Raw genomic sequence first — 14996 nt, 5'->3', positions numbered from 1 at the left:
CCTGAGTCGCAGTTTTGATGCTGTTCCAACAACCAGAGTTCGCCCGGCTGTCGGCCGGTGGGCTGGAGCCAGCTGGGGGCTGTCAATTGCCCCCGTCTTCCAGGACGCATCCCATGGAGGAAAGGGCAAACTCCCCCTGCCTGTGGGCTGTGGTACTGAATCTTCATGGCTGTTATTATTACAGGTATGGGGGAGAGGCATGTTAAATGCATTCATGTATTAAACAGCACATGTGTTCTGCTCCTAAGAGACTCAACTGGCTCATTGTTAAGTTAGGTGTATTTATAACTCATTTCATTGGATTCCAAGGCGCAAGGCTGCATCATTATAAAATTCAACCAGAACAGCCAAATCCTTCAAACAGGATAACAGTAAACAATTAGCGCGGAGAAAACAACAATAGGGGACTGACAAACTATTACAAACTGTGGGGAACTTGGTTGTGGAGCAGCTGTGGCAGGGTTTAATTTGCTGCCCACTTTCGCCTTGTGTTCTGCAATGATTGGTCATGCAGCTGAGTTGCCTGTGGGCAACTATGTTACACTGCTGATCTAGCTGTGTCTCTACCTGCCCCACACCTGACATCTCTTGTGACTTCAGGTATGGGGGCAGGTAGGCATAGTTCAGAGAAAACAGCCTCATGGGCCAAACTGAGACTAGTGCAGGAACAAAACTGCATGGACTGGAGGTTCTCCACCCTTTTAAATCAAGGTCTGATTTAAAGGCCAAGTACTTGCAATGGTTTTCCCAGTAGTGATATATGGAAGTGAGAGCTGGACCATAAAGAAGGCTGATCGCCAAATAATTGATGCTTTTGAATTATGGTGCTGGAGGAGACTCTTGAGAGTTCCATGGACTGTAAGAAGATCAAACCTATCCATTCTGAAGGAAATCAGCCCTGAGTGCTCACTGGAAGGACAGATCCTGAAGCTGAGGCTCCAATACTTTGGCCACCTCATGAGAAGAGAAGACTCCCTGGAAAAGACCCTGATGTTGGGAAAGATTGAGGGCACAAGGAGAAGGGGACGACAGAAGATGAGATGGTTGGACAGTGTTATCGAAGCTACCAACATGAGTTTGACGAAACTCCAGGAGGCAGTGGAAGACAGAAGTGCCTGGCGTGCTCTGGTCCATGGGGTCACAAAGATTTGGACACGACTAAATGACTAAACAACAACAATAACACCAATATGGCTTTGTTCATAATCATCTTTTCTCCCTTTGTTGTCCCTTTACTGACAAAATGTAAACGGAAAGCACCTTAGGGCAAGGATTTGTATTGTTGCTTATGTAAAAGTATAATTTAGACTGGGAGAATAACAAACAGCAAGGAGAAAATTTGCAGCAGACACTACTACCGTTGCTACTATCAGCATTGATGTGGTTGGGTATATGCTGGCTGTGACTTGTGAAAATTTGTTGCTGTTTTGCAGTTGACCAGAATAAAGTTGAAAATACAAGGCTGGGTCAATAATTCCTTGTACGTTTCCTCCCTTTGCTTTCCTTCTGTCTTAGCATCACCTGATGTTTAACCACCAGTGTTCGTGCATTATATACTGCAGCAGCTGGCATCTTGAAGCAGTTTGGAAAGAGCCTTCTTATTTAGGCTTTATCTGCATCTCTGTTTGGTTTGTGCAGCTGGTGGGTGAGATTCCAGTGCTCGTTGCATGCAGTGCCCAAAGAAACAAACACTGACGCACACAGTGCACCAAAATATTCATGCAATGGCCTGACATTCTAAGAATACAAACAAGAGGGAACAGATGCCTGACACTGCCAGCACAGTTGCTTCCCTGTTATACGCAATGACATTTTATGAGGAAGTTATCAAAACAGTACTGAGAAAATGAAAAGCGAATGTTAATTTAAGAGAAGACTTGTTTAAATTCTTTCGGTGTTCTGTTTGTACTCTATAGACTTGGCCACCTCTTGAGATATTGTCACCAAACTTGGCCCAAGGATTCCGGAGGTGGGCGGTAGTGGGTTTCATCCATGTTGCTTCAGACACCATATTGCTGATAGCCCCTAACTTACAGCTCAGTTGGTAGAGCATGAGACTATTAATCTTAGGATCATGGGTTTGGGGGGCTTGACTAGATGGTCCCTTCCAGCTCTATGATTCTATTATTCTACCCTGGCAGTGTAAAAAAAAGGAAAGGAAAGGAGGTTCTATGTTACCATAATAAAGATGCATAGGGCCAGCCATATATTTGTTTATTGAAATATCTATATTCCTCACTTTGTACCACCAATGGGATCTCCAAGGCAGTAACCGGCAGTCAAAAACCCCAACACGCAGAAAATCCCAACACAGAGAAAAAGGATGTTGAATCAGCACGGCAAATTATGTTTGAAACAGGTTTAGGGGTAGAAAGAAAACGAAAGAGCTACACTCATCGTTTCTGTAGCTTTCAGCCACTAAGGCTGGTTTGCCACAAAAAGAAGAAATAATTATGCTATATCTTGAAAGGGAAAATAAACCAGAAATGTAACAGATATGCTGTGGTAACATTATGCAACCCAGAGATGAACCGACTGGGTTTCCTGTGCTTCCCCTCATTTAAGAGCAAAAGCCTAAAAGCAATGTTTAAAAGGATTTTTGAAATGCGTCATCGTGGTATGGGAGAGACGGAGCATTATAAAGGGTCTTGTGCAATTTGACAACTCTAAAAGGGTAAAGGACCCCTGACAGTTAAGTCCAGTCGTGAATGACTCTGGGGTTGCGGCGCTCATCTCGCTTTACTGGCCTAGGGAGCCGATGTTTGTCGGCAGCTTTTCTGGGTCATGTGGCCAGCATGACTAAGCCACTTCTGATGAAATCAGAGCAGCGCACAGAAACGCTGTTTATCTTCCCGCTGGAGCGGTACCTATTTATCTACTTGCACTTTGATGTGCTTTTGAACAGGAGCTGGGATCGAGCAATAGGAGCTCACCCCGTCGCGGGGATTTGAACTGCCAACCTTCCAATCGGCAAGCCCTAGGCTCAGTGGCTTAGACCACAGTGCCACCCGCGTCCCATTTGACACCTCTACAAAGCTATTAAACGTAAAGATGGAAACACAAGTTGCTTGGTCATACATAAAGTCTTCTTAAACTTTGAGATGCAAAGAGAAGCATTTTAGGGTTTAGACAAATGCACCTTACCATGGAGGACATTCCATAAGTGTGGGAATGTTACCAAGAAGATCCTGTGATGTGCGAACCAGATCACTGTGAAGAATACACATCTATATTTTTGCTAGAAGAGAGCTTAATGGACCCAGATGGACACCTTCCAAAAATAGGAATGAGAAGGGGCCCCTTGTTATATGCGGATGATGCGGCCATCATCTCACATTCCAGACCGGGTTTGAAATATCTGCTGAGGAAGTTTTCTGATTACTGTTTTGGAAATGGTTTATCCATTAATTATGAAAAATCATAAATTTTAGTATTTGAAAGAAGCTTATCCCGGTCTAAATGGGTGCTGGATGGCCATAACCTTGAACAGATTAAATACATGATTCAATACAACAGATTCAGTTATCTAGGGCTCATATTCCATCATACAGGATCCTGGAAGCACCACTGGCAAACCTCCCTTCAAAAGGCGCAGATGACAAAGCTAGCCATACTCGGATTCTTTTTCACAAAGGGCGGCAAATATGTTCCAGCAGCCTTAAGGGTTTTCAACGCAAAATCCGTTTCCCAACTCCTGTACGCTGCAAATGTCTGGCATAATGGGGACCTGCCTAAGCTAGATGGCTTTCAGGCAAAATTTCTACGATCTCTGCTGCAGGTACCCAACTGTGTCCCCAACTCCATACTTCTGTTAGAAGCTGGTGAATGCCCAATTTCAACTAAAGCATGGTGGGCTACCCTAAAACATTGGCTCAGGATTTCAGTATTTGATCTAGGGAAGGGTTTGTACCAACACCTGACCAATGAGGAGTTTGTCAACAAATGGCAGAAAACCATGGCTAGAAAAGCCACCTCTATTGGTCTGTCACCCCCCAGCTTTATTACCTGGGTTATGAAGGCACCCTAAAGACGCTAAAGCTTATGGGATAATAATAAGATGATGGGATAATACACACAGTGACTTGCGATCTCGATCACACACAGTCTGTAGTCCGCTGGCAGTAGGAGTACAATATGGGTACGTCTTTAAGTTAACACCTTACATTAAAAACCTGACAGTACCAAATTATCGAAGGTTATTCACCAAAGCCAGACTAAACGTCTTTCCTTCTGCAGTTGGATGGCAGGTTGAGAGGAGTTCCCTACCAAGACAGACTCTGCTCGTGTGCTCAATACATCGATTCTATAAAACATATTTTTTGCTGCACTTTGCAAAATATGAGCAAGCCAGGGCTGAACTGATATTACGCTTGCTGGTACCTTTTCCAGGAAAATCAGAGGCTCACTATGTCAGGTTCCTATTGGAAGACCAGACAAATGCTAGAACATTAGCAGTGGCGAAGTTTTTATCAGTGGTTGCAAGAACCAATGATCCCTATCTTTAAGTTTGAACAAAATGCTTGTTTAACCTGGAGGTAGGCTGTCTGAATTGAGCATTGCTTTGTAATGATTTGTTGGGTCTATGGACCGTAATACAGATTGATTGATTGATTGATTGATTGATTGATTGATTTTTGCACACCTACCAGTACTCTACCTGAGCAAGTTTTTTGTTTGCTGTTTGAACTGGTGCTGCCCTCTTGGCTTGTGAGTATATAAGTGTGCAATTCTATGCATGTCTATCCGGAAGAGCGCCCACCGAATTCCATGAGACTTACTCTCAGGACTGTATGACCTGATTCACCTTTTTAAAATTAGACTATCTAGGAATGTCCTAGCAAGTCTCATTTCAACTGAAAATGTCTCTCAAAGTTCTAAACTTCCTCCCAGAACAATTCTTCCAAGGGAGACTAGTCTTGTGCCTCAAGAAACCAGGTTATAATGGACCCATGGGTACGAAACCTGACTCTGCTCAAGCGTAATTAACATGCAAAGCATGAAAGCAGTGTGCTTTAGCAACTGTTGCTAGAGTTACAGAGTTTGCTGCATCCATATCGTCCTGGTTTCCTTTTAGCATAATCCTTTCAACTGTGATGAGAGAACAGTAGCAGAAGAGTGTTGTAAAGCCTGAGAGCAATTATTTACAGGCTGCTCTAAACAGGTTGTGAGTCCGTTAAGTCCTGGGCAACGAAGGGGGTCAAACCTGCATGCCTGTCAGAATTGCAAATCATGTTATTTGTACCTTTTTCCTTTCTGTTTTTTTTAAACCTTCTGTTCCTTTTCTTCCATGCCAGAAGAAAACTATTTTTCCAATGATCCAGAAATCCTCTGACTGTGTGTAATTTTTTTTTTATAATGTATTTTCTATTAAAGATTTCTTGGTTTACAAAAGTATGTGCAATGTCTCTTTTTTAAGCTACATTTTCTACAGATCAGTTTCATTTGTTGACACATTAGTGTTACCTTAGGAAGAAAGGGGGAAAGAGGTGGAGGGGGGCTTGGTGGTTGAGGTTGGGGGGCAATGCTTCTATTCTACTTCGTGTATGTGTGGGGTTTTGTGTCAGCATCGCTTGTGCGGGTTCTCTTTACTATTTGCTTGTATTCCTTATCTGGAGGGCCACAGGTTAGCCACCGCAATTTAGAACAGCGTTGTAAGGAAGGCTGGAGAAATTTTTTCCTATGAAGCTGGCCTACACAGGGTCAACTGAGGGGCCACAGCCAATGGTGGATGGGGCCAGATCAGAGGGTAGGCAAATATTTTCTGTGCCTCTTCAGCCCTGCGCTCTCTGTCCTGCGCACATATATATGAAGTGGAAGTGTTTCCCAAAAGGTTAGTCCAGTACACTGGTCTCAGTCCCCAGTTGTAAGGTAAGCTAGTATTTTCTTCATGGTACCCAAGGGGAGGAGCCCAGGCTGAGAGATAGTGGCTTGACAAAGCCATTCTAGAGCTCAGCTGAGATTCAAACTCCACTGGTAATTCAAACTTCTTTACCACTATACAGTCATACCTTGGGTTACAGACGCTTCGGGTTGTGCGATTACGGGTTGCGCATCACACTGAATCTGGAAGTACCAGAACGGGTTACTTCCAGGTTTCGGTGCTTGCGCTTGCGCAGAAGCAATAAAGTATGCTTTGCGCATGCGCATAAACGTCAAATCACAACCTGTGTGTGCGCAGATGCGGTGCTGCAGGTTGTGGATGCTGCGGGTTGCGAACGTGCTTCCCGCACAGATCACGTTCGCAACCCGAGTGTCCACTGTACTACATCATTTCTTTGGTACTTACAGAATAGCACCCCTACCAGATTACACTTCATTTGTTGACAGCTCAAATATACATTCCCATGGTGTTCAAACAAGATTGACAGATGAGAAACAAGACCCCAAGGCCAAACTGGCTTACTGATTACACATTTGGGAAGCAGATACTCTTACATAATTATCATCAGGATAAAATTAAAATTTGACTGGAGCATAAATTACTTCAAGTGGTGCTGCGCTGCTTTATAGAGAATCAAAAATAAATACTTGATGATGTGTTTCTTGGAACTGTGGGCAGGAAATTGGGCTGACAGACATAACCCACAGAGTCAACTTCATGGCTGCAAAATATTTCTGACTTAAAATATTTAGTCAAACGTTTTTTGCAGCATTATTTTTTTTAATCTACAGAAAATGTTTAGGCATTTCTATGGAAATCTAGCATTTCCAATCTAAAATATATTTTTTATTGCTTGATTTATTTATCACAACAGAAAGCCTGTGATGTAGGGGAAGAACACTTTCCAATTCTTCAGTTTTTCACAGAAAACTTTCCATTTCTTAAGTTTATTAGCAACACTGAATGGCGACCAACTGCAAATAAAGTATTGGACAAGCTTAGCAGTTTCTGTAGCTTTGTTTAGTAGAGACAGACAATGCAAAATTAGATCACACCCTAGGAGATGGGTAGGAAACCTCTGGCCCATGGGCAATATGGGCCCATCAGGGGGTCCAGTTTGGCCTGCAAGGCCATTCCCTCCAAATGATGCCCAACTGCCAATCAGCTGGTGTCACTGGTGACATCAACTGAAGAGCAAAACCTTATTGGAAAGCCTACCTCATGCTGATCCACTCAACCTCTGAAAAGGATTAGCATGGGACAGGCTTTCCAAAAAAAGAGCAGGTCTGCTTTCCTTGCTGCATGTACAGCAAACCTGAAAGCAGACCTGGTTTTCCTCTTCATTGCTATATGACAGAATAGGGTGCCTAAAGCTGCTGGTGTCTGTTTTAGGCTTCCGCTCTGAGAGAGACTGCTCCATCACACTGCAATGAAGAAACATGTGCTTGCCTCACTGCTCGGTCCCCATTCCTCTGCCCACAGATGGGAGAGTGGGGACTGACTCAAAGCAGGTTTCTGCCACCCTTTCAGAGATTGCTCTAGCAGTGATCTTTAAAATGGTGGGAGAAACTGCTGCAGAGAGAACGTACAGTCCTCACTCTCCCCTGCTTAAATGCTATAACAGGGACTGAAAGGGATTTTGACAGATGGGGCAACCCACCTGTCAAGTCATGTGGCGTTATTTGATTGACATGTGGGTTGCCCCACCCACCTGTCAAAATTGGCCTACAAGGTGAAGCCAGGTAAAGATCTGCCCTCCAGAGCCACAAAGGTTCTCCACCGCTGGCTCTAGGACATTAGAACATTTTCCAGTTAATCTCCTCCATCTGTGTATGGAACTGAATTACCATATTCACTCGAATCTAATGTGCCATCAAATCTAATGCGCACCCTAATTTTCGCAACGGAATTGGGCCAAAAAAGGTAGGTGTTCATAACTTTCGCATGAATACAGAACATAGCAACATTCATTTCATTTATTTAATATACCACTCTTCATCTGTAGATCTCAGGGCAGTTCACAATATAAAAACACAAAGAACATGTTAAAAACAAGACCAAGAAACCACAAACCAAAACCCGCTCCCCCCACCACAAACACATTATACACGAACTGGGCACTTCTGGGCACTTAGAATTTGAGAAACTACCTTCAACCATACAGAGAAACACCCACATGAGCACTAATCAGGTACCAGACTAAAACCATTATTTTCAACCATGCCTTTTAATGGATATTTTGAGCCTCAACAAGTCCAAAACATTTCAAAAATATTGGCCATTCTATATTGCTGCTCTCTTTATAAATGTATTACAGTGGACCCTCCTTAATATATCCATGTTGTTGTTGTTGTTGTTGTTTTGTTGTTTAGTCGTTTAGTCGTGTCCGACTCTTTGTGACCCCATGGACCAGAGCACGCCAGGCACTTCTGTCTTCCACTGCCTCCCGCAGTTTGGTCAGACTCATGTTTGTAGCTTCGAGAACACTGTCCAACCATCTCATCCTATGTCGTCCCCTTCTTTCGTGGTCCATACGTACCCCGAAAAGTCTGTATCTGGAGGCACTGCTTCTGTGCACGCACGTGCAGCGAAACCTGGAAGTATACACTTCTGGGTTTGCAGCGCTCATAACTAGAAATTACGTTACTTGAAGGTAACGTAATCCAAGGTACCACTGTAGTAGGATTTTAGTATTTCATTTTAAGATTTTGTAGATATTAAAGCAGAAAAGTGGTCCATAAAACTGAATGAAATGAATGGAATGAAACAGCTCTCCAACACAGTCACCTGAGAAGCAACAATTCCATTTGCCCTTCCTACTGCATGGCCCTTTCAAGTTGGAGAGCTGTTTCATTCCATTCATTCCATTCAGTTTTATGGACCACTAAATGTAAATGGCTGTGTCTTAGGACAGAGACTTTATATCTACTCACAACTTGCCATAGAGTGTTGTTACAGGGATATAACTCAGATTCTATTATACTGACAATATGAATCAACAGGAATCTGTCTTCTTGACTGGATGTAACTAAATTCTATTCCAGAAGAAGCTGTGTGACTGCTTCCAAAACAGAGCTCTCTTTGCCTGTGTTAATCTTCACAGGGTTTGAAGTGACCTTCAGCAAGTGTGAGTGGATATCAAGTCTCTGTCCTAAGACACGGCCATTTACATTTAGCACACCCCTAGTACCTGCCAGCAGGTTTTCCCATTGATGATCTAGCTCAGACCCTAGAACATTTCTCCTAACGTCTCACAGGTTCAGCTTACTTATCTGAAGACAACCATGGATGGGGCATTAGAGGCATGCTGGCAAATCCTGCTCTCTCTGAGGTATTGTTTCCCCCTTCTTTATAGCCCTCCTTGAGTTCAAAAGTGAAGTTCTTAAGTGGCAAGGCTTCTGTACTTGTATACCACTTCAGACCTTCATCTTTACCCTAAGTAAAGGTAAAGGGACCCCTGACCATTAGGTCCAGTCGTGACCGACTCTGGGGTTGCGGTGCTCATTTCACTTTATTGGCCGAGGGAGCCGGCGTACAGCTTCCGGGTCATGTGGCTAGCATGACTAAGCCGCTTCTGGTGAACAAGAGCAGCGCACGGAAACGCCGTTTACCTTCCCACTGGAGCAGTACCTATTTATCTACTTGCACTTTGACGTGCTTTTGAACTGCTAGGTTGGCAGGAGCAGGGACCACCCGCATCCTTACGGTAGACAGCCATAAAAAAGGGGGAAGGCATTACGCTGGAAGGCAAAATGTGCCCCTACTCTCTTTCCTCATGTGATTGTATTTACATCAGTAAATTGAATGCCTGAAAAAGGCTAAGTAATATATACAGTGGTACCTAGGTTTTCAAACATAATTCATTCCGGAAAACTGTTCGAGTTCTGAAACGTTCGAAAACCAAAAACTCAATAGCCAACAGCTAGGCCTCAGGATCTTGCACTCAGCGGAAGACGCATGGCATGTTCAACTTCTGAGGCATGTTTGAAAACCGAAGCATTTACAGTGTTTGAAAACTGAAATGTTTGTCAACGGAGACGTTCAAAAACCAAGGTACCACTGTAGTAGCTTTGGCACATAAGCTCCTACAGGTGGATGCTTATTTCTGTTAGCCCTTCTACTTTCTAAACAAAAGGTTGACAGCTGCAGTTGTTTGTACAGTGGTACCTCTAGTTAAGAACTTAATTCGTTCCAGAGGTCCGTTCTTAACCTGAAACTGTTTTTAACTTGAGGTACCACTTTAGCTAATGGGGCCTCCTGCTGCCGCTGTGGCACCGGAGCACGATTTCTGTTCTCATCTTGAAGTTCTTAACCCGAGGTACTATTTGTGGGTTAGCGGAGTGTGTAACCTGAAGCGTCTGTAAACTGAGGTACCACTGTACAATGGTTGCAGCCGCTGGGTGTCAGCTGTGTGGAAGAGGAGCCTCCAGGACGTCACTGACAGAAGATGTGAGGCTGGAAACAAGGCAAGGAGTGCTTAGACTTGGCACTACACAGGTGCATGACAGCTCACGGGTTGGGAGCACTTCATGAAGCGCTGCCTCTGGCTGCTGCCTCTGTCACTTTGCATTTCCTAATGCAAGGATGGGAATTTGTGGCTAATAATAATAATAATAATAATAATAATAATTTATTATTTATACCCCGCCCATCTGGCTGGGTTTCCCACACATAGGTTGCTGGACTAAATCATCCCTGACCACTGACCACTGCAGCTGATGAAAATGGAGCAAAGGCTATAGGAGCTCCTCTACCCCAATTGCTGTTCAATGGCAGCAGCTTCTTCCTACCTGTAGTGCTACCTCATGAGTGGCTACTTCAACTGCATGATATCCATTTCAAAAGGGACTGAAGCACACCAAATGTTTTCCGCCTTGCAGTTCTGTGAACATGTTGGATTCAATTTCATACAGAGGGGGCTTTTGAGCCTCCAGTTACACTAGGAGGTCACTGGAACATCTGCTGGATCACAGAAGAATCCACTTCTCCTGACTTCAAACCAGCACACAGGCTCTCCACGGTAGCTTTGTTCCCAAAACGCTGCCTCCATAAAATGAATGCGCTCACAATCTGTGACTGGATATTGTAGGAGTGATTGACTTTACAACGATAAATGTCATTTTGCGTCAATCCCAGGGACAATACGATGCACTCCCATTCAGGTCCAAGTCTCCTAGCAAGCTTGTTGATCTGCTGATCTGTTGGTGGACTCTTCAAAGCGTCTCGAGGAATTCCAGGTATCTCATCATCTAGAATAAAAGAAAATGTACATGGCTATGAAAAATTGTTACCACTTTTAATGGCACATTGTTACTGGGGAACAATCAGCTAGTAACCAACAATCATTAGATAGGCATCATAAATAAATCTCATTCAGTAATAGAGTCAAAATATCTGCACTTCAGGAGTCCATGGGTCCAAAATAGAGTCCAGTAAGTGTCCCCACAACCCAAAGTTTCCAAAATATGCAAATGTACCAGTGCTGATGAATACCGAAAGAAGCACATAGCAATTTAACATTTTCAACTGCTACTGAATTGAGCCTGTAGAGAAGTAGCGTTTGAGAGATGTGGTTAGCTTGATCCATCTATATTGTGCAGGTTAGGTCCACTGGACATGTGTGGTGACAAAGAAAGGTAAAAGTTCCAAAGTAGAGGAACACCCAAGTTTGTTTAAAGAGGGTGAACCAAGAACCAACTGAAGTTCCATTGCTACCACTACACCTGAACCTAGAAGCAGTAATCCTTCTCGAAGCTCAGAATGTAAGTGTTAGTACTGGCTTCCTTTTCCAATTATAGGACTGGTCCTTCGCTTCTGTTGCCTTGGAAATTGTATCAAAATGGGTGATAAACACCATTCAATGGGCACTAATTATAATGGTAGGATATGAATGTGGGAAGGAGGGAAACGGGCAGCTCCTTACAAAACAGCCTTATTCTGAAAGATATTTCAGAACTCCAGGATCATGCCAGCAACCCCACATCAAAGCAGCACAATAGTAATAATAAAAATACAACTCCTACATCATTGTCAAAAGTTTTCACTTTCTTTTTTTTAGAAAGAGTATAGATAGATATGCAAGGCTTAGCAGATAATTTGGATTGTTCAGAACAGATTGTATAAGCATATTACAAAGTTCTTTTTAGATGGAAAAGGCAGCTACTATTACAACCATTAAAAAAAACAACAGTATTCGATTTTTCAGATAACAAGAACTATCCAACACAAACAGTAAAAACTTGAAAACAGATCTTCTGACAAAAACATCGCAGTCTGTGGGATTCAGTCTTCTATTTTTTAAAAAAGACTTTTTAATGGGCTTTATAAACAGGAATCATAGGAATAGTAAGTGATATAAATAATACCGATTCTCATGCCATTTGTACATCACAAAAGTAGCATAATAAATCTGCAGAAATATCTATGACATATATTCATTATTAGTGGTCCATGTACCAGTTCTTGGTTCATGGAGTGGTTTAAATAATAACAATAACAAAGGGGAAACAGGATAGAACATAGTTAACATATAACATTCAACATCACATAGTTAAACCACCTAATCATGAGCCCTTATGGTTGTGCTTAGATTAATTATAATAGTCATTTTTTCCTTTTATATTACCAGTGAAACAATATAAAGTGTTGGTATATTTACTAATGCAGGAGAAGGGTTGAAAGCGAAGATAGTAATTTTTGTTTATATCAACCAGATTGAGCCAAATGCTGGTGGTGGAGCTTCTTCATTTTCTGGAATACAGTTGTACCTTGGATCCCAAATGCCTTAATACTCGGACGTTTTGGCTCCTGAACGCCGCAAACCTGGGAGTGTTCCGGTTTGTGAATGTTCTCTGGAACCTGAACATCCAATGGGGCTTCCGCGGCTTCAGATTGGCTGCAGGAGCTTCCTGCAGCCAATCAGAAGCCGCACTTTGGTTTCTGAACATTTTGGAAGTCGAACGGATTCCATTTGAATGCCAAGGTATGACTGTACTGGCATATGTTATAAAATTTAATCACACCGGGGTAAAGCAATCTTTCTTTATCTTTCCACCTATCAACTGTAGCTGATTTGTTAATGTCTGAATGAGAGCTGTTTCCTAAACTGTTCTGCCTATCGTTGTGCCAGAAAGGTCTTTCCAGTGTACAGTTATATTACGTCTCGCTGCTTGTAATAAATTGCTTATTAATTATTTATTATGTAAATCAAGATTGTTGCATTGAAATATATTTAATAAAGCTAACTCTGGTTTGACTTCCAATTGTTGTTTTGTTATTTTATTCATTTCTTGGAATACTGAATTCCAGAAAGGCTGGAGACCAGTCTCCCCCAGTCTGGACGACAACTCTCACCATCCCTGACCATTGGCTATGTAGTGCATAATCAATATAGAATTTGTTCCCACAAGTTGAGGTGCTGGTTTCTAGCCTACATGTCTTTTTAAAAAGATCAGCACCACTCTACATGCATCTTGCTATTAATGGTATGAGATACAATGTCTACTCAAGAGGGATTGTGGCTTTTTCAGAGGCACGTGGCTGCAGATGCAAACAAAATGATGGATTAGGTAGATCTTTTTGGTCCAATTCAGATTGTCTTAAAAGTCTAACATGTACACATTTCAAAGGAATAAGCTCTTGCTTCAAAGGTGAACATACTGGATGTTAAAAATAAGTGTTCTACTTTTTTGCAATAGTAAATAGCCCATTATTGCTGGCTGCTTCCTTTTGAACTAGATGACATCATGCAAAAATCTCAACATCTCTTTGTGGTGGATATAACAGATAAGACCCTTGCCACAAGCAATATTTCACTATCACATGCAGAAGTGTGTGTGTGCGTGTGTGTGTGTGTGTGTGTGAGAGAGAGAGAGAGAGAGAGAGAGAGGAATAATAATCACAACTATCTTAAAGCAGTTTATCCTTACTCCCTTCAAGATACCATCAGAATAGCAATTTAGCATTTTGCTAGTGTTCTTTAAGTAGTCAATCATTACTATAACTGAGAAAGCCAAACAATTTAGTTTTCCATGCTAAGTATTGTACAGCCATGCTCTTTTCATTTTTACTTGACTGGAAATATAATGAAGCTGTCAGGCAGACAAAAGAAAATCTATATAGGAAGGGAACACAATACTGTAGAAGGCCTGAGAGGTATGTTATTATGTCCAATTCAGAAACTACAGCTTCTTGTACTGGTTGCAATCATCACATTGTATGAAGCAGGCATTACCACACAGCTGTTCAGTGGAGTCACTCCCCAAACCCCTGTGTGCTCTACCAAAGCCTTCCCCAACCTGTTTCCCTCCAGATGTTTTACATTACAACTCCCATGAGACCCAGCTGGCATAAATAAGAGTACTTGGCTTGGACAATGGCGTTCTGGATTCAGATCGGTGGCTTTGGCTATGACACCTTCGAGCCAGAGGCAAAGATCCTAAAGCACTCTGCTGATGCAAGAAAGAGATCGTTCTACATACAGGGGTTATCATCATCAGACAGATGAGAAATGGTTGTATGAATTCTCTTCCTGCTACAGCTGCAAATTTGAGAGGTTGATTTTTGGGTTCTAACCTCACTGACACCCAAAACCTGGTGCACACTTTGTGGCAACGGTGAGGCATCCTACCATGGCGAAATAAACAAACTAAAGCACTGAAGGTTCAGTTGACTAGGCCTTCTAGCCTGAGAAAAGAGATAAGGTAGAAGTACTTGCGGCAGAAGTGAGAGCTGGACCATAAAGAAGGCTGATCGCCGAAGAATTGCTGCTTTTGAATTATGGTGCTGGAGGAGACTCCTGAGAGTCTCATGGACTGCAAGAAGATCAAACCTATCCATTCTTAAGGCCCCAAGTGCTCACTGGAAGGACAGATCCTGAAACTGAGACTCCAATACTTTGGCCACCTCATGAGAAGAGAAGACTCCCTGGAAAAGACCCTGATGTTGGGAAAGATGGAGGGCACAAGGAGAAGGGGACGACAGAGGACGAGATGGTTGGACAGTGTTCTCGAAGCTACCAACATGAGTTTGACCAAACTGCGGGAGGCAGTGGAAGACAGGAGTGCCTGGCATGCTCTGGTCCATGGGGTCACGAAGAGTCGGATACGACTAAACG

General features: G+C 42.8%; 1 protein-coding gene across 1 annotated transcript in view; it reads right to left on the bottom strand.

Annotated features, from left to right (window-relative positions):
* Nucleotides 1-10492: 10492 nt before the first annotated feature.
* Nucleotides 10493-14996, bottom strand: part of CRADD (CASP2 and RIPK1 domain containing adaptor with death domain) — a 35534-nt gene continuing 31030 nt past the window's right edge. Inside the window, exon 2 of the mRNA XM_053405790.1 lies at nucleotides 10493-11130. Within this exon, the coding sequence (XP_053261765.1) occupies nucleotides 10829-11130 (302 nt within the window). The 3' untranslated portion in view covers nucleotides 10493-10828. The remainder of the gene's footprint in view (nucleotides 11131-14996) is intronic.

This window comes from Podarcis raffonei, chromosome 10, assembly GCF_027172205.1.
Source record: "Podarcis raffonei isolate rPodRaf1 chromosome 10, rPodRaf1.pri, whole genome shotgun sequence".
NCBI lineage: Eukaryota > Metazoa > Chordata > Lepidosauria > Squamata > Lacertidae > Podarcis > Podarcis raffonei.
The sequence above is the reverse complement of the archived record's forward strand: the minus strand, read 5'-3'. Positions and strand labels throughout refer to the sequence as shown.